At 37.0% G+C, this 26,895-nt stretch overlaps 2 protein-coding genes across 5 annotated transcripts in view; one reads left to right on the top strand and one right to left on the bottom strand.

The window, feature by feature from the left end:
- ctnna2 (catenin (cadherin-associated protein), alpha 2) overlaps positions 1 to 26,895 on the top strand; it is a 103,656-nt gene that overhangs the window by 41,631 nt on the left and 35,130 nt on the right. For all 4 annotated transcript variants that reach the window (XM_077718299.1, XM_077718296.1, XM_077718298.1 and 1 more), the window contains 2 exons: positions 14,463 to 14,543; positions 19,593 to 19,745. In XM_077718299.1, the coding sequence (XP_077574425.1) occupies positions 14,463 to 14,543; positions 19,593 to 19,745 (234 nt within the window). The remainder of the gene's footprint in view (positions 1 to 14,462; positions 14,544 to 19,592; positions 19,746 to 26,895) is intronic.
- lrrtm1 (leucine rich repeat transmembrane neuronal 1) lies at positions 545 to 5,614 on the bottom strand. The gene has a single exon (XM_077718301.1). It carries the CDS (start codon positions 4,492 to 4,494, stop codon positions 2,917 to 2,919), a length of 1,578 nt encoding a protein of 525 aa, XP_077574427.1. The 5' UTR covers positions 4,495 to 5,614; the 3' UTR covers positions 545 to 2,916.

Below are 26,895 nucleotides of genomic sequence, written 5' to 3' on the forward strand. Positions count from 1 at the left end.
CTATTGTATATGATGCAGCTGGGCTTATAACACGTAAGGGTCAATAAGAAATAGAATGTGTCATATAATGATGATACAGGTTGACACTAGCTCATCGTAAACGAGTTAAGAAATGAGCATTACTACAAAAACATTTGGAAATGATTACATGATGATAAAAATAAGATATTGCCGCTATTGGTAATAATTTCAAGCCTGACCTTGTGCTAACCCTAGTCACAAGCAAAATCACTATGAGAATCAACTGGCCATATTATCCTTTTTAAAATGCAATTAATCTTTTTTCACAGTTCTTCATCAAAAGTAAAATACTGCAGTATTTATCATGCTAAGTGTTTGGTTCGTTTTTCTATATGGATTTTTATTGAGCCACATTCATCTTGTCAGACAATGGATATTATAGAATAGAAAATTGCAGTGATATGAAGTTGTCTGTTATACGTATTGTTGTGTTTTCTGCCTATATTTATAGTTGGTATTGTCCAAAACTAACAGTGAAGGCGAGGGTAGAAGGGAAAGACAAAGTAAATGTGAACAGCAAGGCTTAGCATTTTCAAGTAGTTTAATGTCAGTCCTTATGAATCCATGCTTTTAAAATATTCAGTTGTTCTGCATAACCTTTTGCTCCCATCGCTTATTAAAAAAAGTTAACTGAAAGCAATGATAATGCCAACATTGCCCTCAATGTGAGATCCCATACAATATTTATACAAATGAAGCCTCACACTCTCAAAATTCATCAGCTGCATGTCAAACAGACTATGACATACCTTAAAAGACAGGTGAGGGCAAAATTACTTAAAATAATTTGGATCCATCCCATTGTAAATGCAGCCTTATGCGTTGGATGCATATCAGTTCATGATTAACAAACAAGTTGAGTTTTCATGTGAATCAAATATGAATTGGATCATGAATCTCACATGGCAACTAATAACCATTATCCTTCTCTGAAACATGGTCATTGAAAAATGACTCCAAAGTTTAGTAGTTCACCCCCTCGATGTTGGCAGGAAATGGTGTGTTGACAAAAAAAATGTGACTGCTTTGTGATGTGTAGAATTGACCACGTAAAAGACTAGTTGTACTGTAGTTGTTTGTACAGTGTATGGACAAATCACTGTAGATGCAAATCTGTGTTTACCCACCAAACCCTACACCTCAAAATTTGCCCTTGCTTTAAATAGAATTTAATTGAATTTCTGAAATTTCTGAAGAATGTTGAATAACCAGTCTTATGATTAGTAACAAGTGAAATAAATGCTCAAATTCAATTAAATGCTGTAAAACTTTTGGACAGGTACCATGCAAATTTGTGTGTTCCCATTGGCCTTGTTTAGTCCAAAACTCATCCATGGCCTTCTCCTTTATCAGAAAGATTGTCTTGACAGAAAACATTTTTTGTTTGGTCTTTTTTTTATTCCTGCTGAATGACACTTTGGAAACATAATTTTAATTTATATCAAAATAACACCAAATTCTGCTGTGACATCCCCCTACACACCCACAAAATTCATTGCAGAGTCATAATATCGTCATCCTGGTGTGTGAATGGCATCTGACTTTAGTGTACATCAGGCAAAAGGCATCCACACTCTTAAATGTATGCACACTAGAGAGCAGTCTGTTCCCTCTTTCTGCAGTTGTTGAGATCATCCATCTCCATTTTACAGTCCCACCTCCTATTACAAAATACAGCAGCTCATGTCAAATGACAGAGGAAAATAACATCTGTACATAACACAAAAAATATGTATATATATATACAATATATGTATATCTATATATTTATATACACATGATGTGTACAACAAACATTTTACATAACATTAAAATACATTATATTGTATGTTCAAATTTCTCTTGAAGCTGATTGATTACTCTTTTTAAATTAATACGTAGATCTGCTTTAGATGGAATATGTCACATGTGCTTGATTTGTGTGAATCCACCAGGAATAGCCAAAAGGAAAAAGCAATGAGTAGCATAGATTTAATACACTTGACATTTTGTCTTTACGTTGTTGGTGCATGTGTTATGATATAAAATATGTGCCAATTGATCAAAATAATCATTTGGTCAAATTATCTCAAAGCAAAAGGTCAAAATACTCTGGAATTGAACCAATTAAGTAAATCTTAAAGCAACCTGTGAACAAAATTTAAATTAACTAAAATTTGCTCATGGAAATTACATTTGAGTTGCACTCATCACTCCGCCCCCTTATCTTGTTTTTTTTTGTTATGTTTTTGGTCAAAAGATTAGAGATATTTCACACCAAGCAAAGTAGTCATCCATCTTTTGCGATAAGTGTCTCACATACAAATAATTTCTCTGTAAAGAGGAATTTATTTAAACTTTTTTTAAGTTTACAAAAGAAATAGCTTTATCAGATATATCCACAGTTTCCTTCTTTTTTATTTTCACAGTTGTATCTTTACATTTTTATCCCAACTTAAATATGTTTTATACACATTAGATCATTGTGAAATTGTTTTCCATAATACATTTTTTTGTTTGTTTTTTGTGTGTTTGTTGGTTGATGGGTGTTGCTTGTGTGTGTCCACAGTTTAAATACATGTCCTGTAGTAGAAAGACACATTAAAGCTAAAATATCCATTAGTCAGGGGAAAGAAAATGTGCACAGCTTCACATAAAATCCTTCTGGTGTTGCTATTGCATCAACAGGTCCAAAAGTCCAGCGCCCATTTTGGCTCAAATCAGTCAAGAAACAGCATGAAATCCACAGCAAAATGATCAGCTGTATGAATCAAATTCATTACAGATCACAGTGAGAAGCTGTTTAAATTGTGGTCATAATTTACAAGTAATCCTTTCCAGTGTAACAAAAAGAATACTTATTCTTTTCTCATAGTAATACTTAATCATTGGTGACAACGTGCTATAAGCCACAGGTCACACCTCACATTCCCGAGAAGGTTGCTGTTGACAAGTACAAGAACCATATTCATTTATGATTACCAGAGCACCCTCAATATGGTTAGGCTTATAGTCAACATAGTATTCCGGTGTAGAGATTGTAGCCATCTGCTGCATGCTTTGCTTCTGCTTCTGTTTCCGACGCTGACTGCTGAAACATTGCCTCATCTGTCTTATTCCGGCTGGAAAGCACTTCCATGACACATACAACATGAGAACAATAATGAGGAAGGAAAAAATTAGTGCCATTGTGCCAGTCACAACTTTGTGGATCTGCATGGTACTCTCCAGGTCCTCGTGTCCCACTGTGACAGTGAAAGAACTGGTGACCACTTCACTTCCCTCACCGTCATAGGGGTTGGGTGTAAATGGGCCTAGGAACACAGAACCACCTTGGACCAGGTCCCTCGTAGAGGTATACAGACCTGCTGAGGTAACTTCCAGCATGGGTTCCTCGCATAGCTGAAAAGCATAGACTGCATCCAAGACATCCTCACCTTGTGCAGTGTCTGGGCTTGAACACAGAAGTGAATTGTCACGTTGTCCTTTAAAGGCACTCAACCAAGAGGCCAAGGCACAAATGTTGCGGCTGCACTCCCAGTCATTCCCTCCCAAGGTAATGCTGTTTAGGGAGGACCATGAATCCAAGATGCGCTGGTCTATAGAAGTCAAGCGATTGGAGTCTAGCATCAACACCTTGAGGTTGGGTGCACCCTCAAAAACATGGGGTTCGATGTATTCAATTTCATTGGCTGATAAGTCAATCTTATCCAAGAAATGCCATGTCCATTCTAGAGTATTGACAACAATCGTTGCTCGATTGTTGTGCATATACAGAGTGCGTAGAGAGATGAGTCGAGGAAAATGGGCCAGGTTGACCTTAACCAGCTCATTGTGCTCAAGATGCAACTCTGTCAGCTTGAAGAGTCCAGCGAAGGAGTTCCGTGCCAGACTTTGCAGCTGGTTGTATCCCAAGTCGAGAAACTGCATGCTCCGACAGTCTTGAAAAATCCGTACTGGCACATATTTGAGAGCATTGTAGCGCAAATGCAGATTAGTGAGCTTTCGAAGGCCATGAAACAAGTCAGGCTCAAGGGCCTGCAGCCTGTTGTACGAGACATCCAGGATCCGTAAGTTTGGGAGGGGCCTAAAGGTGCCATTTGGCAGATTCTCAATTCGGTTGTTGCTCAGGTCCAATTCTTTTACTCGTCTTAGCTTGTCAAAGGCAGCTTCCTCCACAATATCAATGCTGTTGTGATCAAGGTAGAGCCAGGTGAGCTGTGACAACCCGCCCAATTGACCCTCGCGCAGTTCAGTCAAGTTGTTCTCTCTCATGGACAAGCCCAAGGCGCTGCTCAAATTCTGGGGAATGTCTGTGAGGTTCAACCCTTCGCAGTACAGCAGCTTGCTGTCGCAGCGGCACAGTTTTGGACAAATGCCCTCCACCATGGGAAACAGTCTTAAAAAAATTGCCACTGAACACAGTAATAACCCGGGGGGCTTCTTCACTGGCCACTTTAAATACAGTCCAATTAAAAGGAAATCCATCAGCATGAATATCCAGGGATTTTACCAAGCAAATGTCCATTCACTCTGGATATGGTTTGTCCACCTATCACATCATATGCAGCACATTATATGCTTTCTATGTTGTTTGTTCTGTTTCCGTAGGTTGTATTTTATATCAAAACCAAACCAGTTTTGTTCTCATTAGGTCAGATAAGGAAATCCTTGTCCAAAATATTCACAAAAAAAGTCTCTTGGCTAATGACTCGGATCAATCGGTGGAGGGAGAGGCAGGATTCAAAAAAATGTCCTCGTGGATGAATTTTTATCTGAAAAAAATCCTACTCACCCCGATCCAAAAGCTGACAATCTCCATTCAGCGTCTTGCTTTGTACCACGACACTAATTATGTGCGGATCTAAAAGGACCCCACTGTGGTACAAATTCACCATCACCCCCTCCTCTCTCTCCTTTCAGTGGACACCAGATCCTTGGCAGGCTTACAATGTCTTAGTTCTCCTCAAGTGAAAGAGACAGAAAGAGAGGAATTGAAGTGAAGAGATGGTAGAAAACGCAAGTTCCTCAGTCTGCATACATGAGCTCGGTCACTCAGCTCCTCCGCAGTCCTTTGCTGCAACGATGATGAGGATAAGAGTACATCTAAAAAAATATATATTTTCTTTCTCTCTCCTTACTTGCTTAAGTTTCAGTGGGTCTGAGGGAGTATATTTGATCGACCATCGCTAGCAGCAGTCATTAACTTGGAAGGTTTAAATCCATCCAAGCGGTTAATCATGCTTTCAATGATAGAGGCTGCCGGGAGAAAAAAATAAATAAATAAATGAGATGAACCCAGTTCACTGATGTCCTATGTGACAATAATCCATGTTATCTGCTCATCTGTGAGGGAAAAAAAAGAAAAAGTAATATCAGCCACTTGCATCCCCTGCGGCTTGCAGGTTTCCCCTCGTTCTCCGGTTGATTTCTCTCAGCCGTCTGGTAGAGGGTGCTGAAGGTTAGTGTTGTTAGGCAAGCAGGGGCGGTAAATATGGAAGGCAAAGGAGCGCGCAATCCCTCGCAGCGGACCAGTACACCGATAGTGCATGCAGAAACACAGACTGTTCACTGAGTGTCGTAAGCCACTCACAATTCAGAGTGCTCTCTCTCTCTTTCTCTTGCTCTCCTCTTCCTCTCTCTCTTTCTCTGCTTTGATTGCTCACTCACTTGGGCATGCGGTTCCCCTCCTCTTCCTCCTCCTCGTCCACCTCCTCCTCCTCCTCCTTTCTCTTCATACTTCCTCTTGTATATCTTTTGCTGCATTTTTTTTTAATTTCCTCCGTGCCAAGGCATTTACATATTGCAAAAAAACCTGGACTTAAACCAAGCACTTAAATGAAACTATTGACAAATAATGTCTGCCTTTTTTGACCTCACTGTGAGGCAAATGCTTGATGAGTTTATAGTTGTGAAGTGACATTGATCCAGGGAAAGGGAAATTTTTTATCAGTTTTTTTTTGTTCATGTATGGGTCTTCAGTAACTAAAAATCGATTAATCAGGAGACTACGCACAAAAATGGAAAACTGGGCATGTAATTGTTAGCATATTTTATTCCATATTACTTTTATATAGAAGTGATCTGCAATCCAACAAAATAATATGGAATTTAAATGCAGCATATTTAGAAAAAGTACAAGTTTATTAATCTTCTGGCCAAAGTAAAGCAGTATATTTCCATACATAACTATGAACTAAACCACAGAGGGATTGTCTAATTCGAAAATGGTATTCATTTGTATTTTCTATGAATGCCAAAAAAGTGCAGATTATCCTCTGCCTACATATATAAATTGTTATCAAAAGCCAGATTCTTGTTCTTGGCATATCACTTACACAGTACATTTCTATGGACACGGGCTTGTTATCTTAATTAGGAGATCTTACAGTGCAAAGAGCTACACTTCCTGTATCATTTAGTATGTCTTTTCAACTTGACCTTTTGTGGCCACAAAGCTCATTTTACTGGTACAGTAGATGTCATAACACTCCATTGACTCATTCAGGAATCAGAAACATGGTAAAGGGGTTTCGATTTCAAAGATACGATGACTTAACATCTTATTTGACTTTTCCTCCATTCATGATATACTACTACTATATCTGACTTCACCACTATCATTTCTGAAATAGCTAGTCTAAATATTTGCAGCTATGCAGTGGTACACTTACATACGAAATATTCAGGTTATGTAAAGCTTCGATGGTAAAATATCTATTATGATAGCAAAGCAAGTTTTGCATAGTCGGTGTTTATACTATTTTGAACTTTTCATAACTATAATTTATCTCAAGTCAATACAAATCAACCATTAAATAAATGAATTATATATAAAGTAGACACTTTACTTGATAGCAGCACCTTACCTTCTTTGTATTTCATTTATGCGTACAATAACAATAGTACAGTGGTTTGTGATCTATTGTCAGGCTGAAATCCTTTGAATGATCACGTAAACAAACACTACTCACCCTCACCAAAAGAAAAAAAAATCTGCATCTATGATTGCAAGCTATTTATTGAAATCACTTATTGAATCAGTTTAACTGTGTGAGCCCAACAAAACAATGTGGATGATGACTAATTGGCCCATCCATTTCAGAGATAATATTAGTGTGCTGCTATGAAAGAATCATGGTGTAGATATTAATACAAGTGTGGCTGTCAGTAATGTTGGAATATGTGGTTCGGTACACACAAGGTACCACAACCTTCAACAGATTGAGGAGACTCTCAGTTGACAGAGGGCTGAGATGTGTTTATTCATCTACAGATCACAATAGAGATTGATTTTTATTACCATCACAGATATTCTTATTAAAAAAAAGTGCATAGACTGCAGCCTTCTGATTGTAACATAGGATGGGTTTGCAATAGAGTCACCCAGTTATTTTCTGTAGAACGTGTCTTGTTAGGTCCGTGGGTGGGCTATCCCACTAAGGGTTTTAAAGTATCTTACTTCGAAAATATATGGAGGTTGTGATTAATTACGAGGTCTCCAGATTGTGGGAAACTACTAACTAGAATTTGTGCAGTATAGATATATTTCTAGTCTCATAAAAAGAATATCTTGCCATGCATGCTTCCTGATGTACAGTGATGTCTTTGTCTTGTATTGTGATTGAAAGTTTAACTCTACATGAACTCTGTTTTCAACAACAGGGAATCCAGCAATCCACTATCTTTTTAACTGTGAAATCTTAATAATGACAATGCAATGAAAGAATATTATTAAGTCCCGCTATTCAGTGTTATTTATATGAATTGTATCGCTGAAAAAGTACAGGCTAATTTTCAGCATGAAGTTCACTGAGAGTTCACCCAGCTAAATAATCTCTTACTCATATGTATTTTATGAATAGTGAATCGCACTGACATTTTAAGGCAGGAGCAACTGCTTTGGGCTCGGTCCAAAGTATGGTGATCCTTTGAAAGAAAAGACACAAAGGTTTAGACATATCATAACAGAGTAGTTATGCTCTTAGGGTCATATATGTTTTGTTAAACTAAAAATATGGATTTTTTGGGACCGATTGATTATTATTAGTTAGGGAAGGCCGATAACTGAAATAAATTAAAGCTGCCTGTGTCAAAATGATCCCTTTATTCCATTATTAAGTTAATTTTATAGCGTAGTCCTTTTGTTTTCAATTTTTTTGAACATATTTTTACAAATACGTTCAGAAAGCTAGATCATTGTACATACCATGGATTATTTTCATGCACCATAAATAGGAAAGAAAAATATATTCATCACATCATGAGCTCGGATTCAAAACGGCATCCTTGATTAAAAAACAGTCTGCTGTCTCTGTCAACAGACAATAAAAGGTAAATCCTCTGACAAGACAAGAAAATACACAATCTCTAAGCTGTCCTTTTGCCATTGAGTGTCTGTCTTCTGTTTTGCTCAGTGTTTCACCATTTGACATATTGCCAGAAGGCACCAAGCCCCTCCAATTCCTTAAATAATCCATTTCAGCTGCATAAGACGCGATGACGTTGTAGTCATGATTTTGGTTGTTTAAATAAAATGACTCAGTCCAATATGAGGAACATTTTGAAAGACATATTTTAAACCATACTGGGTATGAACCAAACTCACCCCTGCTAATTGAGATATGCATTTCCCAATCATTTCATCATCTACGAATAATTAAAAATGGTCTGCTTCAATAAGTACCAGTGTCTCTTACGAACAAAGGTATTAAAGAAGTAACTAAAAAACTACACAAGTAACTAACCAAACTACCATCATAAATTAAACTGTTTTTTTGGGTATAAATTATTTAATTATGTCAACAGGTGCCTATTAAGCCTTCTCTTTTCCATTTCACTAATGTTATGTTAATGTATGTTTTTTTAATGGTTTCTGATTAGATAAAATAAGGCACTCCCAAAGTTGCAACTCACACTGCAATGCTATATGAATATTTTTTTCCTCTTTTATGTATTATTTGGCTGGTGCAACTCAGGTGAGAAGTCCGAAAAGTACGTCACTCCCTTGATGCCGCCTTAAAAGGTGGTCATTTTAGTATTATGTGTGCCATTAGGTACTCTATGGCTTTATGGCAAATATGCTTTTTTGTGGGTGGACTAAAATGGCTACATGAAAGGATAGTGTGCAATATAATAATGACACTGGTTATGGTAGCAGCTTCGCTTTGCCAAATATGTCCATGCATCATTACAGTAAGGGAACTCACGAATGAACCATGGTAGAATTTTTCCACATTGGCTCTGTGGTGGCTTCAGTAATGCTGATATTTCTACTTGACCATACATACTATTTTACACTGATGGTTGCCTTATTTAGGGATATATTTCCTTAATCTCTTATTTGAGCTACTAGTACTTCAGTTCAGTTCACCACCCACCAATATGAGCTACTTGACTCATCATTATCCGAGCTTAAAGAAACATCTCTCTCAGGAAAAAGAAAAAAAAAGCAACTTCAAACCTACCCACTGTTATAAAACAGACTGTTGATGACTTTGACAGGTGTTTTGCTTTCGTCTTCATGATTCATTTACATTGCTTATCCGCAACACATTTGGAGGTAGTTCATTTCACCAATGCAGTTTCTGAGATCACATATTTCCGTTATCTTTTATGAATACTACAAATAATTCACACAAAATGTGCCTCATCTTCCCTTGTGCTTGATCTTGATTTTGCTATTTTAAGATCACAGTCACAAAAGCCAGCGAGCAGCATTATTTGTGGATTTTTCAAGGACAGAGAACGTGAGTCAACAAACAATAAGCGATCAGTTATTAAAGGTGGGAGACCTCTTTCAGACAGCACTTCACCACAAATACCTGCTTGTGCCCCTGCCTATCCTCAAATAAAAAAACTCTAGTTCATGTCCCGTGTTTGCTCTGCATCACTGTTCACTGAGATGCAATAGAAGTAAGAGAAATTGGTTTTAGTCTCCTATCAAAAAAATAAAATAGATCCTGGAATAACCAAATCCTATCTTTATCTATTGTCATTTGCATTTAACTTGAAACGACACTCTTTTAAAATTGAAATAAAATGCAACTCATCCCACCACCAAAGCACCGTCCATGCATGAGCCCAGATAGTGTGTGATAAATCCCCCCACCCATTCTCTGCAGTATAACATCGATGATACACAGACCCTCTTCTCACCCCATTGACTCTTTTTCTCTTTAGCAGAGTTCTGCTCTCACAGATATCACACCACTCATTTTCTCACCCTCTCCACCCTATTCCCAGCCTCTCTCTCCCTCCACCCCTCATGTCTCATCTCTCCAGGCCTTCTTCCTCCAGACCCTCCCTCGCAAACTACTTGCTATTCAGTTCAGGGAGACTGTAGGCAGCGACGCTCTCGCTGGCCATGCTGCTGCTGCAGGACGAGACTTTTTTCTCTCTCTCCTGCTTTAGCACTGATAACCAGGCATTTCCTCTATTCATACTTATTTTCTTGACTATATACACGCTTAGAATGCTTAGCTCTATTCCCAGTAACTCTTCCCTCGCCATGCATTTGGTCGATGTTTTTTTTGGAACTACCAAACCTGCATCGATACTATTCCCCAATTTCACACTGATCATTATGCAGGTGATGGCTTCTATAAAGACATTATGTTCTTCAAGTATACATAGAAAAGAGATAGTGAAAAGGTACTAGAGAAAGTGCCACCATTCCATTCCATTTTTAATGACCACTGAAGCTGAAACGAATTTGTAGAAAACACATCATGGCACAATAAGATGGATGACAACTGATGGCTACCTTGGAGAAAAAAAAAAAACAAAAAAAAACTCCCAACATTGAGGAAAACTACTTCTGATCTTTTCCAGTACCACAAACATTAACTTCATTCATTTTCAATACCAATTTTCCTGGACTGGATTGCGTAGTGAGGAAGTCGAGCCCACCTAACTTCAGATGAATGCAAACCACGCACTGGACTGGTCGGCAGTCAGTCGTAAGGCACACATAGAGACAGACTACCGTTCACACTCACAATCACAGTTCCACCAAATGGGAATCGATCTCGTGCTGTCTGGACCGAATTCAGGCTAAAAGAACCACTGCACTATCAGATGGCCCAAAAAGATGCACGATAGGCAGCCACTAAAGGGTGTTTCGCCAGCTGCCCATAGTTGGCTGGGGTGGGCTCCAGCACCCTCCCATCCTTATGAGGATAGGATGTACAGAAAATACATGGAGTGAATTTAAAGGTCAATAAAATTAATAGGAACAAATTCAGAATGAGTGAAAGAAAGGGTAACAATACTAACACACAAAAGTACCATATTTTCAGGGTTATAAAAAGCATTTTCTGGCCTTAGTGTTGTTCTTTATGCTATTATTATCTGAAAAACTCTTAAAATGTTATGGAAACATAATAGACACGCTCTCACTTTGTTGTTTGCACGTCATGTAAGGTTAGGATTATTCAGCCTATTGTTCTTTATTTTGTTCTTATTTTAAATTGGCTTTTCAAAAGGACATGTCTGCTTTTGGTGTTGAATTTTATCAAATACATTTCCCACAAAATGCAATTTATACTCCATTGCGGCTTATATAGTCCTCTTTTCCTTCTTTATTACGCTCTTTATGGCCGATGCGGCTTAAACTCGGGAGCGCGATATAATCCAGAAAATATGGCATATGGCTGAAGCGTTCCCTAAAAAGAATTTGCTACCCAAACATTCCAGACCGTTAATTTAGACAAAGTTTTTTTGTGATTGCTGACATTGCCCATTCCCCAAACTACTATTTTTTTTAGCCACACATTGAGTATAAAATAAATTGCAGACTTCTCTTTATCCATAAAATGTTTGCAAATGTCAGGCTTGCAATCTAAATAAGGAGGAAGCAAACAGGCATCGACCATTAGACATTCGCAACCAAGTACCAGAAGGCACTCTGGAGCCACCTCAAGCAGTGCCGTTCTCGGGTGCATTAACTCTAAGTGACAGGGGTATTCCAGGCCCAAGCAGCTCCGTTATAGATACTTTGGGCAATCATGTGAGAGAGAGAGGATCATTGTACAAGCAACATGCCCTGCAGAATTTACTGAATCAACTTGGCTCTCTGGTGGAGGAGAATTGTTGCTGGCGAACTCGGTGTTTATTTTTTGTTTGTTTGTTTACAGACTCATTTTGTAAACCATGAATTGTATTTGTTGTTTTTAATCATTGTTTTGGATGAAAACTCATGCAAATTTAAGGTACTGATCCTCATTTTTTTTAGTAATTATTTTTAGAGATATAATAATTTGAGTTGGGAGAAAACTTTTTATATTTTTTCACTCAAGGTTCTTCTGTTTTTCAGTATATTAAACGCAACAACAATAATAAGTGCACAACTTTGTTTGTGTTGGAGTATCCTGTAATCAAACTAGCAATGTGCCTCTTTAATGTCCACTTAATGAGAACAAGTCAAAACAGACCCATCCATGGTGCTATAGTCGAGGGAGCTCAGCAGATCTTAATGAGCATCTCGCTCCCTATTATCTGCTGGTAACCTGACCAACATGTTAGCACTATTATCAAACGCCACCCCAGGCTCACACAAACACTTCCTCACCCTCTCGTTATCAGCTTGGCTTCCTTTTAAAGTGTTCCACAGACAGTGTAACCACATTGGACGGTAATTGTACCTCTCACTCCTGCCTAATTGAATTGACAAGGAGCCGGAATTGATATCATTTAACACATTGATCTTAGGAGACAATGAGACAAAATAGCCCTTGTCCTCCCCTACCTGTCTAATGCTTTTTTCTCTGATTTAACTGCCCATTTCTTTGATTTGCCATGTTATTGCCGACGAACGCCCGCATCCATCCTTCCAGTACCCTTATTTTTATTGCTCTTTCTGCCATTGTCACTTTTTATTACAATAATTTGTAAGCACAGGAATGTGTAGACCATTATGAAATACATTCATATAAATATTGATCACTGTTTTACCTAAAATATTATTTTACGGCTATTCTTCCTATTCTTATGATCTGTATATGTATATCTCTCTCTCTTTAATCCCACATCCCATTGGTGCCTAGAGGATACAGTCTTTTTTAGGCAGCAGCACAATGACTAAGTTTGTCATGTCCAATTCTTTGGATTAGAAGAGGTAAACTATGTATTCAAAAGGCTGCTTGTATGAGTATACATTGCATAGAGACTAGCCACTGAATATGCAATTAATTTCCTTTCCAATTTGTATCAATTTTCCCAAGCAGTAATATAATACATCCAGATGCGGAGAATCTAAGATAGCATCCGATGGTTTTGTCAGTAACACTTGAATGGGTTAGAATGAAATGAGATGATTTTTCCATGTATGATTTAGAAGTCAAATTATTATTTCTTTGCTGCACTTGTTCTTGATGCATCTGAAGCTAGTTCATTATCGGACAAAGCTAGGAGGTAATGTGTCCCTGTTACATCTGATGAGCTTGTGCTTGCCTCTATGCTATCTGGGACAAAACTGCAGAATTGTTGCTAAGCAACACCACAACTAACTATTTCTGTATGCTGGTATTGCTTTGTCAGAAGATCACACTGTATTGTTGTTGTTTTTTTGTTGATCGTTTAAAAAGCAGGCGACATGATAGTGAGTGTTTCTGAAACCTAATGGTTTCTCAGCTTCTTCCTGTGTGGCGTCTGCATGTTCTCCTGGGCCTAAGTGCGTTTTCTCTGTGTACTCCCACATCTCCAAAGCATGCGTGGTATGCACTCTAAATTGGCCATATGCACAAGTATTTGTGGAAAATAAATGAATACATTAATCAATTAAATACAATAATTTACATTCCTAATTTCAGAGCAATTGTTCTAATAAACTTGATTAAATTAACAAAATATATATTCCAGAGTCAGAGTACATGCCACATAAGATTTTGCTGTTGTTTTGATGTAATGGTTTATATTGTGTTGTTTATTCAGACATTAAGACTAAGACTGATTTCAACTGGAATCATCTTATATAACATTAATTCATTTATTTTCTGTTCCACTGGTCTTCACAAGAGTTGTGGTGATGCTCGTAGTACTTACTTTTATATTGACAGATTGTCTTGTTTCCTGATAGTAATCCATTTCTCACACTTGCTTAATGGACCAAATAGAGATATCAATTCATTGTTGTGCATTTTTATCTAACAAAAAGGCAGTAAGTATTATGCACATGGTCAGATATTCCCTCTTTAGACCACGAGTTTAAGGGATCTGGCAAAAGCTAAATTGATTTTTGACAGATAGGTGCAGTTGCTAGGTAACATTGAACATGAAATCATGTGTTATGGAGCTCTAACAGTCAGTAAATGTTTTTTTGATGAAGTGTGTTTTGAAATCTGACTGCAGTGGATACTCAACATCTGACTTGTTGAAATGGTTAAAACACCAAAATGACATTTAATGGTATTTTTTGTTGTTTTGTGACATGATCCCCATGTTTTATCTTTTCCTTTCCACAGACTGGCAGAAAAGAGAAAGGGGATCCACTTAACTCAGCTATTGACAAAATGACCAAGAAGACCAGAGACCTACGTAGACAGGTTGGTATTTTTCCTTTTTTAATTTATAGATTGCTTTATATTGTTTTCTTTTGCTTAAGCTTGCAAGCACAGTGAAAACATAACTATTCACTACAAACTTTGAGAAGGGAATTATTGCTGACACTGATTGTGTAGCATTTTCTTGTTCCTATTAGTAATGCATATTTTTAATTGGAATTTGAAAATATATATATAAAAAGACAAAAAAAAGTTATCTTTAATCAATATGGTGCATTATGGTTTCCTCTATTAAAATACATTAATACCTGACATTGCAAAGAAAATGGGTTTTCATAATAAAAATATCTTACTTTTGATTAATTAAACCACTAAAAAAACATTATGAATCATGAAAGTGAAGACAATGGTAAAAATTATAAGAAAAGGATACCAGGATGAGTCAGTCTTATTGTGAACAGCTCAAAAGAGGAAAAAGTTGCTTCACACTTTTTCATTTGAGAAATTTGATTCAAAAATGCTTCTTTGAGAAAAGGTCATTCCATATGTCAACTGAACATTTTTTTCACCCTTTCACTCACATTTACAATTTGCTCCTGAACCAAACTTTTTGTGCCTGGCTACATTCTCTCCACTTGCATGGAAGAGTGGCGACCTTGTCCTCTGCAACTTTTGAAGACCAGGGAATTATTCCAGATGGGAAACTATAACTCCCTTCCTCCCAGGGGGGCATTTGCTATCTGACGAGCTGGCAGGTGGTACTCATTTTAAGGGGATGTTCTATTGACTCCAGTGTTGGCTTGACAGAATGGGTGCAAAGCATCTATATAGGTATTACAAAGAGCTTTGATAGTGTGATACACCACATCAGGTGTCATATTGCCTCATTGAATTACAGAACCTTCCATTGGGGAGGAGCACAGCTGCTCTGTGGGCATTTAAAATGTATCTGTCGTTTTTGTTAAAAGGCCGAATCAATTAATGGGTCGACAAGCACAAATGACAGTCTCTGCTTAGAAAATGAAAGTACCTTAGAGCAAGCACGCCTTATGACACCACCGGCAATGTGCGGCATTGTTTTATCCGGTGTTCTGTGATGAATACAAAAGGATACTAAACGTTTTGTTACTCACTGCACACACACATGTCAACCTTGTACTCCCACTTGTCCTCCAATTGAATTAGAGCATAATACATTTTTAAACATGGCGGACCTGTGTAGTACTGGTCAACATGATGTGCCTTGACGACCGTCAACTTGGATAGGCTTGCTATCTAATATGTATCTTAAATTATAGCATACTTTTTCATATAAAACATATGAAATAAATAAATAACGTTGTATACTAATTGTCATGTAAAAAAAGAATCGTATTTTCTTAAGTATTCTTTTCAGAATACTTTTAACTGAACATGCTACAACTAAACAACCCAAAAAACAACACTTTTTTGAAACATTTTCAAATTTGCAGGCTATTTTTTATTTATATATTTAAAATGTCAGTAAAATATTCAGCAAATCTCAAGAAATACTTCAATTCAATGCTGAAGGACATGACCATAGCTACTTAAAGATTGAGCGTTGCGTTCTGGTCGGGTCATGCAAGCTTGGCTGATTGAACACTCCAAATTGTCCGTTGTTGTTACTCTGTGCATCAATGTTTTTTTTAGTCTGTGTGCCATGCAAATTGTTCAGGCTGCCTCTTATTTGATGTTGTTAAAAAACAATTGATGCAGCAAACACGGTTTGATTTCAATGTTATGTTACTGATTTTGTCTCCTGGGCACAAAACACTTCTCGGTACTGACTGATAAAAGTGACTTTGCAAGTTGCAGTGCACTCCGATGTTCCCATGTATTTAAAAATAATCAACACAATGGCAGCACAAACAGTATAATTTGCAATTACTGAAATTTTATTTGCATTCCAAAATGATATATGTTGATATGCACTAAAGTGTGAAGCGATTGCATTTACAGCAAACACTTGAAGTTCACACAATGGAAGTATTATGTCACTACACCTAAATACTGAAATTTGATGTGCTGAAATATTTTAAGCTGTCAAGCCATGAGAGAGATTTGCAGTCAAGAGTTGATGAGCTAGCCCTCACTAATTTTGGCTGTGTAGCAAAAAATATCTATATATATACTAATATAAATTACTTTTTAATCCTAAACTTTCAGTTTGCCTTCCAGACTGCAACTGTAATCATAAATAAGTGCAAAACAGGCCGAGTGAAATATGTCTGCAGTCACAAATATGGATGGTATAGAAGGGTGAATGGAATAGACTTGGCTTTCAAAATTTGTTGCTCCTTTAATTGGTATGCTTTTAATAACAAAGTGAACAAGTTGTTTGTAATAAGCCATGTGTTTTATTTCTTATCATTCAGTGTGTAACAAATGCATCCTTCTGTCAAGTCGACTTACTTTGACTGATGACTCATTCTTGGACTTCCAAAGCCATAACAGCCATACTGGTTGTTTGGCTTCCTTTTTCTTGGTTTGTCAATGTGAAATTGAAATCATTTCCATTTTTTGCCATTAGTTGGTTGATTGGTACATCTGTTCCTAATTGTTATGGGTTATGGTGTTAAGGCGAAACAGCTGCCACAATTTCAAGATGTAGAGGAAAAACAAACATTTGTGTTTCATCATTAGAAATTATTGATGTTGGAAGTGAGTTTTACAAGACCGCATACTGGGTTTGGATTGATGAATGTTTTAATATACATTTGAAGAAGATACAATGTGTTCTGCTTTTTTTTTTTTTGTTGCCAAAATTAGGTGAACAGTAAATTTTGTTCGCATAAATACAACTATATGAACTAACACAATCATTAATGGAAAAGTAATTTTATTGAAAAAAAAATCATTTCAAATTTCAAATGTTATAATTGCAGCTACTCATTCTGGTCTCCATCATGATTTATTCACCTTTGAAGTTGGCCTCTTATGCGTCGACAATTTATTTTTGCACCAGGGTATATAGCATATTAATTTCTTGAAATGCATGTTATTTTTCCTTTCAGTTTTTTTTTACTATAAATATTGCCCTTGAGTACTCCACTAAAGGGTGAGAGAAATGTTTCAGGCCAAATTGTTCTCACAGTTTCATGTCTTTGACTTAAAATGATCACGGTATCAAATGGTGTTTCTGAATTACATTCTATACCACCAAAAAAAAAGGAAAAGGTTTGCGCCCCCACTCTTGGCCATGTCTATTAATTGTCTTAATATCTTGGGAATTGGTACTCATGTAGTTGTCCTGTGTTAATTGATGATCATTTTGTAATGTATCCTTTAAGGATATTTGGCTTTTTCATTGCTGCAGTCTGTTCTTCATATGTTTTCTATGTACCTTCAATTGTTGAATGAAATGATCCGAAACAAAATACCAAGGTAACACAGCCTGTTTTCCTTCAGAGCATTGATGATCAATTAATCAGCCCTTTTCTCTCTTCTGCCCTTCCAAGCTGTACTTGCTGATAGATATGAGAGTTATTACTCGATTTTTGATTTGCTCAGGCTGTTTCCTCTCAACTGTGACTCCAGCCATTCATGCTGTGATTGCTTTTGACATTTTAATAAGAACTGCTCCTGTACTGACCCCAAGGTAGCTGACATGATGTGTTCTGAATCATAAGAACAGCAGACAAACCAAGAGTGCAACTGTAAACGCTCAGACATCCTGATATTGGTGATCCCTTACAAAGCCTTACCAGGATTTGTGGTTCAATGAGAGAATAACATAATGCAAGACAATTTGTTAAACGTTACCTTCACCAAGGTATTGTGTGTTAAAATGTTTAATTGCTTTATCTGCTAATGGTGATAGTGCCATCTATGTTTAATTACAATTAGGAATTTGAATACAATTAATTAAAACAATCATTGCTTGTGTACAGATGCTTCAGGAACATTTATTCATAGTTATAGCATTGACAAGCTCATAACAGCGAAACCCCTTTACGTTGTATGTATTTTCCGCCGAGAATCCCAGAATAATAAGGCCACATCTTTGCCTTCTACAAACATGGTGTAAATGTGGTACAGCAATGTGAGATTTATCACTGCTCACATTCCGCATTTGTACTGCCAGATGACTGGATAGCAATGATGCACAACCGCACTGGTGCGCTAAAACGTATGCAACATTCACCATACCAATGAGCCAAAGAATATAAACTATGTTGTTCTGTACCTGGCAATGCGGCTCTTTAAATCACTGACCGAGGATTGTACTGTTCTTGATAAAGTGGTGCTTCGATAGTACATTACGTTGGCTTCGTGTAGTTTACGGCTTCAGTAGCACTGACGTGTCCTCTAGACTAAAACTTAAAGTATAAATCTTTAAATGTGTTTTTTCCACCTCTGTCGAGCGAAATAATTTTCTAAATTTTCATGCTGAAATGCAAGTCTTGTTTTTGTTTGTTTTTAATTTGGCTTTTCGTCAATTTAATTTATCCATTTGATGTGTTACCATATTGTTTATGAAGTGTTGTGCAAATTGCCTTCTAAAAGATCAATTATTTATTTTTAATTGTTCCCCCAAAAAGGACAAAAAAAATGTCATTCTACACCTAGTGGCTGTGCCCTCAATGTGTGAGGAAAATACTTCCTCTTCCTACCCCGTGTGCTTTAGTAGGGGTCTTATGTACCTAACCCCATCTGTCTATAAGATAAAGCACCTACCTGTCATACATTCTGAACTGTTCAAGCCAGCAGCCCATCAGACATCCCAGCGAGTACCACACAGGTCCATTTATTTTCATAAAACAACCAGTCCCTTGCCACTTGGCTACAAACAGTTTCCATAAACAAAGATAAAAGTCACAGAATCTTTCCCTCGTAAAAAAAGGCCTTATGGGAAAAATTATGCCTTGTAAGCAATCTGCACTTCATCCAAATAAGAGTTACTTTTCACTTTTCCACTCTTAGTCATTCCAACTCTTGCTCTCTCTCCATCTGCCTCTCATGCTCTTTTTTCCCCCTCTTTTGCCATAGACACTCTAGGATAAAGTTAATAAATTAATATTGTGACCTGCTTAACCTGCTCTCATCCCACCTTTTTTTATTGTATTTCAGCTAAGAAAGGCAGTGATGGACCACATCTCAGACTCATTTCTGGAGACCAATGTCCCTCTGTTGGTGCTCATTGAAGCGGCCAAGAGTGGAAATGAGAAGGAGGTCAAGGAGTATGCCCAGGTGTTCCGTGAACATGCCAACAAGCTTGTGGAGGTCAGTCATAAATTATACATGTACATACATTTCGCTCTCCGAACCCTTCACACACGCACATGCACACAAACACACATGCACTCACACATTATAATTCACTAGGAGATAAAGCATGTGCAAATGTGGAATCAAGCAGGTCAGGGCATGTGGGATGCAATTAAATTTTGACTGACAAAACTGGCTAACCACTCAATTCAAAGCAGACTTGTTGAAAAGAAGTGAAATGGATTTACTGACGCAAACTAGACATCCAAACATGTATTATGTGATGCTTACTGCTGCCACTGTGTGTAAATACAAGCTTATACAGAGTTCATTCTTTATACTAGGAAGAGAATGTGTAATTTAATGGTAGGGACATGGTGGGGAACACATGCTAAGTAGTTAAATTTAGATTCAGTTTTAATACAAAAATGACTTGTTTAAGCTCCTTTAGCCATTTGTCATTTGTTAATGGCATCATGATGGTGACTTTGTAGCATGTTCCTATTGGATTTGAGAGGTCGGAATGGCTACATGCATTTGTTCTCCGTAATGTGGCAATCATTTTGCCAAGCGAACACACTAAAATGAAAGGAGATTAACCAATTTTTCTGACATCGCCGTGCAGAATTTGGCTTAATGTGTTTGGAAACCCTTGGATCTTTGTGTTTATAATATGACCACTGGGCTCTTATGTGACGACAGTAGATTTTTCTAGGTCGGCTTCCTCTCAAAGCCCACACGTGAATTTAAGAAATATACCTATCCGTATTTCAGCATAATCCCCACAAAATACTGATGTTTGTCTGTTTGATATATTTACATTCCCTAATGGGAATATAGGCCAGATTTTCACATGGCACTCTTGTTGCAATGCTCATTCTACAGAAAGGTCCTCAAAAGGTGTTGAATAGGCTTAACATAAGTACTCTGTGATAAATTCTTTTCCCCTTGAAAATGAGTTCCCTTTTGTTCTCATAGTCCATTTCAGAGACCTTTTTTCTTAAACTACTGTTACTTCAGATGACACTACTGCTTCCTTTGACTTGAGGTGAGAGTGATGTGGGTGACCTTTTGGTCTACCCTGGCTGTTTGCTGATGAGTTAAGATAGTGGACTGATGCAGTCTTTAATGTACACTTTTCACACAAAACCTTAGACCTTTGCTCAGATGAGGACACCAGGGCACATCCGATCTATATACAGATCTATTTAAATCTTCAAATCTGTCTTTTGCATTGAGGTAGTGGGCATGAGGTTGAAACATTGTAGATTAACTTCCCGCATTTTCATATTTACTCAAAATAGTACGTCCTACTTAACATACACTGAGAAATATAATTACCATAAGATAGTAAAGTAGCCTACTGCAGTGTCTTTGGGCACTGTATTGAGCTCTGACTTGGTCGAGGTATCACAAAGGAAATAGTAATTCAATGCAGTAGCTAATAATACCTTGTATGACCTTCTGAAGGAGGCTTAATCGAATGAAGTGTCTGACCAACAATTTGTGGCAATAGAAACTAAAACTGAATATTCCACTGTGACCTTTAGTCAACTTTTTGTTATGTCAATAAATAATAATGAAAAAATTATATTGATTTAAAGACCATTAGAAATGTAGCGTAGAAACAACAAACATAGATTGTGTACTGACAAAATAGATCAATTCAGACTTTTATCCTGATTGCAAATGCTCACATCCTCAGTAGATTTCCCTCCTGGTGTCTTTGTAATATCTCTGAATCAGTACTTATACCTCCAGGGTGTTTGGTCATTTGGTTTCTCAAGAATAACATCTGTGCTTCGAGATGCAATCAAACAATCTTTTATCCTCAAGCTGACATTTATATTCTTTGTGTTAGTACATCTCTACTGTCTCTAATAATGTAAGTGGGAGGAGCAAATAGAACATATTCTCTCACTAAGTATGTGTTCGTATAGATTGTATTCCAAAAATCCAATTCCTCGATCCATTATCGTCACACAACACAATGATTGGTTGCATTGTTAGTGAGACACATCAGACCAAACGTTTGAGGGTCAATTCACTTTCATCCCTGAAATGAAACAAAAGCAGTTTATAGTAAAATCTTTACAATACACTACAAAAAGGATGCTCAAAAAGTTATAGTGCAATTTCAGTAATAACAGTTTGCTTATTTTATGTAACAACAACAAAAACAATGACATTCCTGTCCTAATCATTACAATTTGGATTGCTAACACAGAAGTGAAATACATCCCCAAGGGTCTGCTCCACAGCCCATATTCCTCTTCCCCGAAGAGAAAAGCCCCGGTTTGAGTGTTTACTTACATCATCAAGCCCCGGCATCTCATGTAATATTAAGATGTGCTAAATCAGTTGCAAACAGTGGTAGCAATGTTTACACAACATCAACACCAGCTTGCAAAGCCACATAGTGCTGATGCCTTTGTATTCAAAGCTGAAGATGATCTGACACCCATGGGAAGTGACAAGATTATAGAGAAAACTTACTGTTTGTACAAGTTTCTTAATTTAGGCACATGTCATAATGATTCTCTTATAAGATTTGTATAGGTCTATATAAATAAACACATTAGTAATTAACTTTGTGATTGTTATTCGAACAAACACTATAATAAAATGCCCTAATGGTCACAATGACAAGTACGATATTGCTGGGAAAGAAAGATATGTGATATGGGAGTTGAAGTGAATCAATAATATCAATTATGTAAATTATAAAATAAGGCTTAGCTTAGGTCAGCCTCAGAGTTCTGCGGTCTTGGTTTCGATACCAGGTCAATCCTCCTGTGTGGAGTTTGCATGATCTCCCGAGCTTGGGTAGGTTTTCTATGAGAACTCCAGTTTCTTCCCACATTCCTAAAACTGCAGAGTAAACTGGTTGAACTAAACAAGCTAAATTGCCCCTTGTATATTTTGTATGAATGTCACAAGAATGATTGTCCGTTTCATCGTGCCCTCCAACTGGCTGCCATTTTTATAACAGTGGTATTTTTTTGCCCCATATTCTTCATGTGAGTAGGCGAGTAAATAAGGACAGTCTTGTCTGAGCAGTAAAAAAAAAAAAAAGCAGTATGCAATGAAATCTTCCCGCTAAGGCTTAAACCTGGTAATCAAAAGGTTTTTGAGGTGAAGTGGGTTGTCATCACTAAATTAAAATCTTCTCTAAATTAGGCTCATTAATCCCACAGTGCTTAATTTAGTCCTTTTGTCCATGTACTGCTGCTGAAGCGTCTCTACATTAGACATGTATAAGAGAGAACGTGAGCTTCAGTTGAGAAGAGTGATAGAAAGACAGAACATGCTGCTATAGAAGCAATGGTGTAGATTTAAGTAATCAAATGGGCGTCTAGTTATTTTCAACTAAAACCCCTTTGTGAATTATGCAACATAAGCGGATCGGAAAATGAATGCATATCAAACAGAATAATATAATCTATCCGTTTTTCTTTCTGACTGAGAAATGTATGAAGACTTCTTAAGAAATCATTCCATAGTGACCGTAATAAAAGTCAGAGAACTAACCCCGATTCAAAAGAAAATTAGGTTTATTTGTGATGGCGGCGCGCACGGGTGCATTGCTCTCCAGTTTGTTCGCTTTTCTATAGTCGCCAAGACCTAATCACTGTCGGAAGGAAAGGCAAGAAACCTAAATCTATGATGAATATGTCATAAATAAATGTCATAAATGTGTCTGGACTGGGAAGACGAACTTGTGGAGAAGCACTATACAATTTCGTCATACGCTGCTGAGGGTATGATGACTACTAGGCTTTTTGTCAAGTCAATGATGACGACAATGCCTATGTCTGATTTTCATTTTCATTTTCATTTTTGTTTGTTTCAGATTTACAATATATCCTTTGTCCATCAGTTTGCAAACTTTTAGTCATTCAGTCTTTAAGGGCATCTTCCCTTTTCTTGCATTTCCCATTTCTGTTTCTTTTTTTTATTCTACTTTCCAATCCTACCACTTGGGCAGCCCCACGTCAAGTCATGATTCTGCACTTTTTTTTCCTGCTCTATGCCTCAATTGCCAATTTCTGCCATTTTCTTGCTAGGCGGTCTTGAGTTGAGATTCACTTAACAAGTCAGAAGTGTGGTCATAGATCTGTTTCATGTGTTAAGTGCCTTGAGAAAACTTCCTTTATAATTTGGCGCTATACATATAAATACAATTTAATTAGAATCATTTTTTTTTTATGCGGCTTGGTATCCGGCATACTTTCATTAGCCATAATGGTTCAGCAAATTTCACAGGCTTTTGCTCCTTCTTGGGAAAAAAATATTCTTTTTTTGTGTCATTCATACCTTATTGAATAAGCTAATGATATAAAAAAATGTAAAAAACCTACCCCTTCTTGCAGTTTCTTTACCACATATCCTCCAAGCTGATATAGGGTTCAGGCTTTGATTCAGTTATTATTATGACTCTTATTAAAAATGGATGAAAAGAATGCCTTTTTGGAGCAAATCTGATAAAAAAAAATATCTTACATGGGATTGATGAAAATACCCAAACCAGCCTACAATAAGAACACAACTAGGGCCAGATGCATAGAACTCTGCAATATGTAAAGCTGTATTAAATGTTGCACATGCTCCTGGCTGCATTTATCACACGTTCAAATGGATGTATTTAGTTTCAGATTTATCTCACTCAATTACACAAACACAGATATGCAAACATTCCCCACGACCGTTGCTATTTATAGCACTTGTCTCACTAATGGATCACATGCTCAAATAAACTAGCATTGAAGTTCATCAATCACCCTCATTAAATGTCAGAACATTGGAAGCAGATTTATATGTAAGGCTTCATCTGAAATTGCCTTTACCCAGGGCTTCACATTTCATAATAAATTGAAAGATAATTCATCAGGAAGTGATAAGGTACTTTTGTGTATATACTTAAATGAGCATGCATGTGTGTTGGATAGATCGACATTTGATTGTGGTATGCCTTTCCTGAGTCTGATATTCGAGTTACTTACTACATTTACGTAAATTAATTTGCACATTCAGGATCTAATCAACCATACAACAATGAGGTGGGTATTTTAAAAGGAGACCTTCATTTGATGATTGCTAATGTTGAGGCAACATTTAATGAACTGATGTTTAATCAGTTGACAGAGAATTGTTATATTTATGTAACATGAAAAAAATAACAATTCTCTCAGAATAATAGAATGTATCTGTTTTTATTTCTGACAGAGAAATGTCAGAATTGTGGGAATTTAGGGAATCCATTTGCAACTCGTATTCAAAGTATGAGGAAAAAAGGACAATGATAATAAAGAAGTGAGGTTATTTGGAGATTATTAAATTAAAAAAAATCTATTTGTCTTTCTTATTATTCATTTTAGTAGACCATAGGTTGTCCAATATTATTAAAGTGATTAATTCATACAGCATGCTGAGTCAGTGCTTGTTGCATGGAATGTTTCCATTCCTGTTTGGAGCCAGCAACTTTCCTATTTGACAGCCAACTTCTTGTGTCCATTTCCCCCGAGATTAGACTGAAGTGGACATATCCAGTGAGACGGGCTAACAAACACAAAATCTTTGGTCTTGTGCCACATGTGACATGTACACCACAGAGCTGTTACATTCCCTGTGGTGTCACAAAGAGGGATATGTTTGTGTTGCCTACCCTGGAAAGATGGGCAGAGGAAACATTATATTTATCGCTAGTCTAATTTTACATGAGAGGGTATAGTATGAAGCAAGGGTAATCGGATTGATGAAAAGGTTTCCTCTATGCATTGGTTAAAAGGAAAACTTGCACTTACTTGGCCCTCTATGGAATATATTTGACACCACTCATGTAAACAGTTTGACTTTCATTCGGTAATAGTAACTCTAATACTTGGGGCTGTTACTCTAAACTAATTTGTTTTCATAACATTTTGAGATTTAATTCATTGTTGGATTTCAGTTGCCTAAAAAAGTAAAGTGTATCTGAAAATTTGAAGTTGGCAACAATGTAAATTAGGATCATCCATTTATTATTGAACTACTTGTCCACTTTGTGCTTTAGTACATGCAGAGAAGAATAAAGGAGTTGCCTTTAGACATATTTTCTTGAAGGTGAATTCAAAACCAAGCTGCCCTACTCTGCTTTAAATGTATTCTGTGTTTCCAATCCAACTGGGAGCTTTGCTACCACCAAATGTGCATACACCGTGTGAATCCATGTGTTGTGTTTTACAACAAAGTTTAAATAGATTTAGTAGGTGGAACATTACCATGGATAAACTAATAAAGTTTGAGTCTGTTGACGCTAAAATGTGTATGGCAGATCTAGATGGTAAAACTTCAGCATTGAAATGGGAACTAGCACTTCTAAAAATGTCAATGCCAATGTAAGCGTGGCTGCATATGAATTGAGTCACTCAATCAGAGAAAACCTTTTTTTACATGCCGCATATAAACGTGAAATCATTCTGTCACCTGCCAGGTGGGAAACCTCTAAAGAATAGATTGGAGGACACACTTTTTTTGCAACGCCGATAAAGACAAATGTTTGAACAATGTTTTACCTAATTTTAAAAATGTATCCGTCCTAAATCATTTCTTATCACTTTTTTTCAAAATAAATTGACTTTTGTCGATAAATTAATTAGGGGCTCACCAATACAACTTTACGGTTCCAACTCATTCCATATCTAATTATGATTGAGCTAGAAAGTATACAGACAATTTCCCACTCTCGATATGGATTAAATAATTTCCTAAATTGTTGGTTCATTTATTCTGTTGATTACTAATCAATCACGCTGATCATTAGTACCGCTTTACAGTTACGACTCATGCCAACTATGATTGTTTTTTTTTAGCCTAAAATGGAGAACTTTATTTTATTTTTTCTCTAGACTATGTTACTTAGACATGGTAACATGTTTCCTTAATTATGGAACGCACTGCAATTGTTGTAGTCAATGTCTCTTAAATGTTTTCTACTACATCAATTGCTGTCATTGGCGGTGTGTCCTGAATGCATAGATGGCATGCTAAGTGAAAGGGAAGTCAATTGAGATTAGTGAAGCTCGCCAAGCTGCTCCTTTGGAGTCTTGGTCACAGTGCATTGTCATTTGATTAATGGGACAAAAGAAGCCCTCCACTCAATCATTTGAAAAGGAGTATTATCTGC

The sequence above is a fragment of the Stigmatopora nigra genome, chromosome 6 (genome assembly GCF_051989575.1).
Source record: "Stigmatopora nigra isolate UIUO_SnigA chromosome 6, RoL_Snig_1.1, whole genome shotgun sequence".
Classification (NCBI taxonomy): Eukaryota; Metazoa; Chordata; class Actinopteri; order Syngnathiformes; family Syngnathidae; genus Stigmatopora; species Stigmatopora nigra.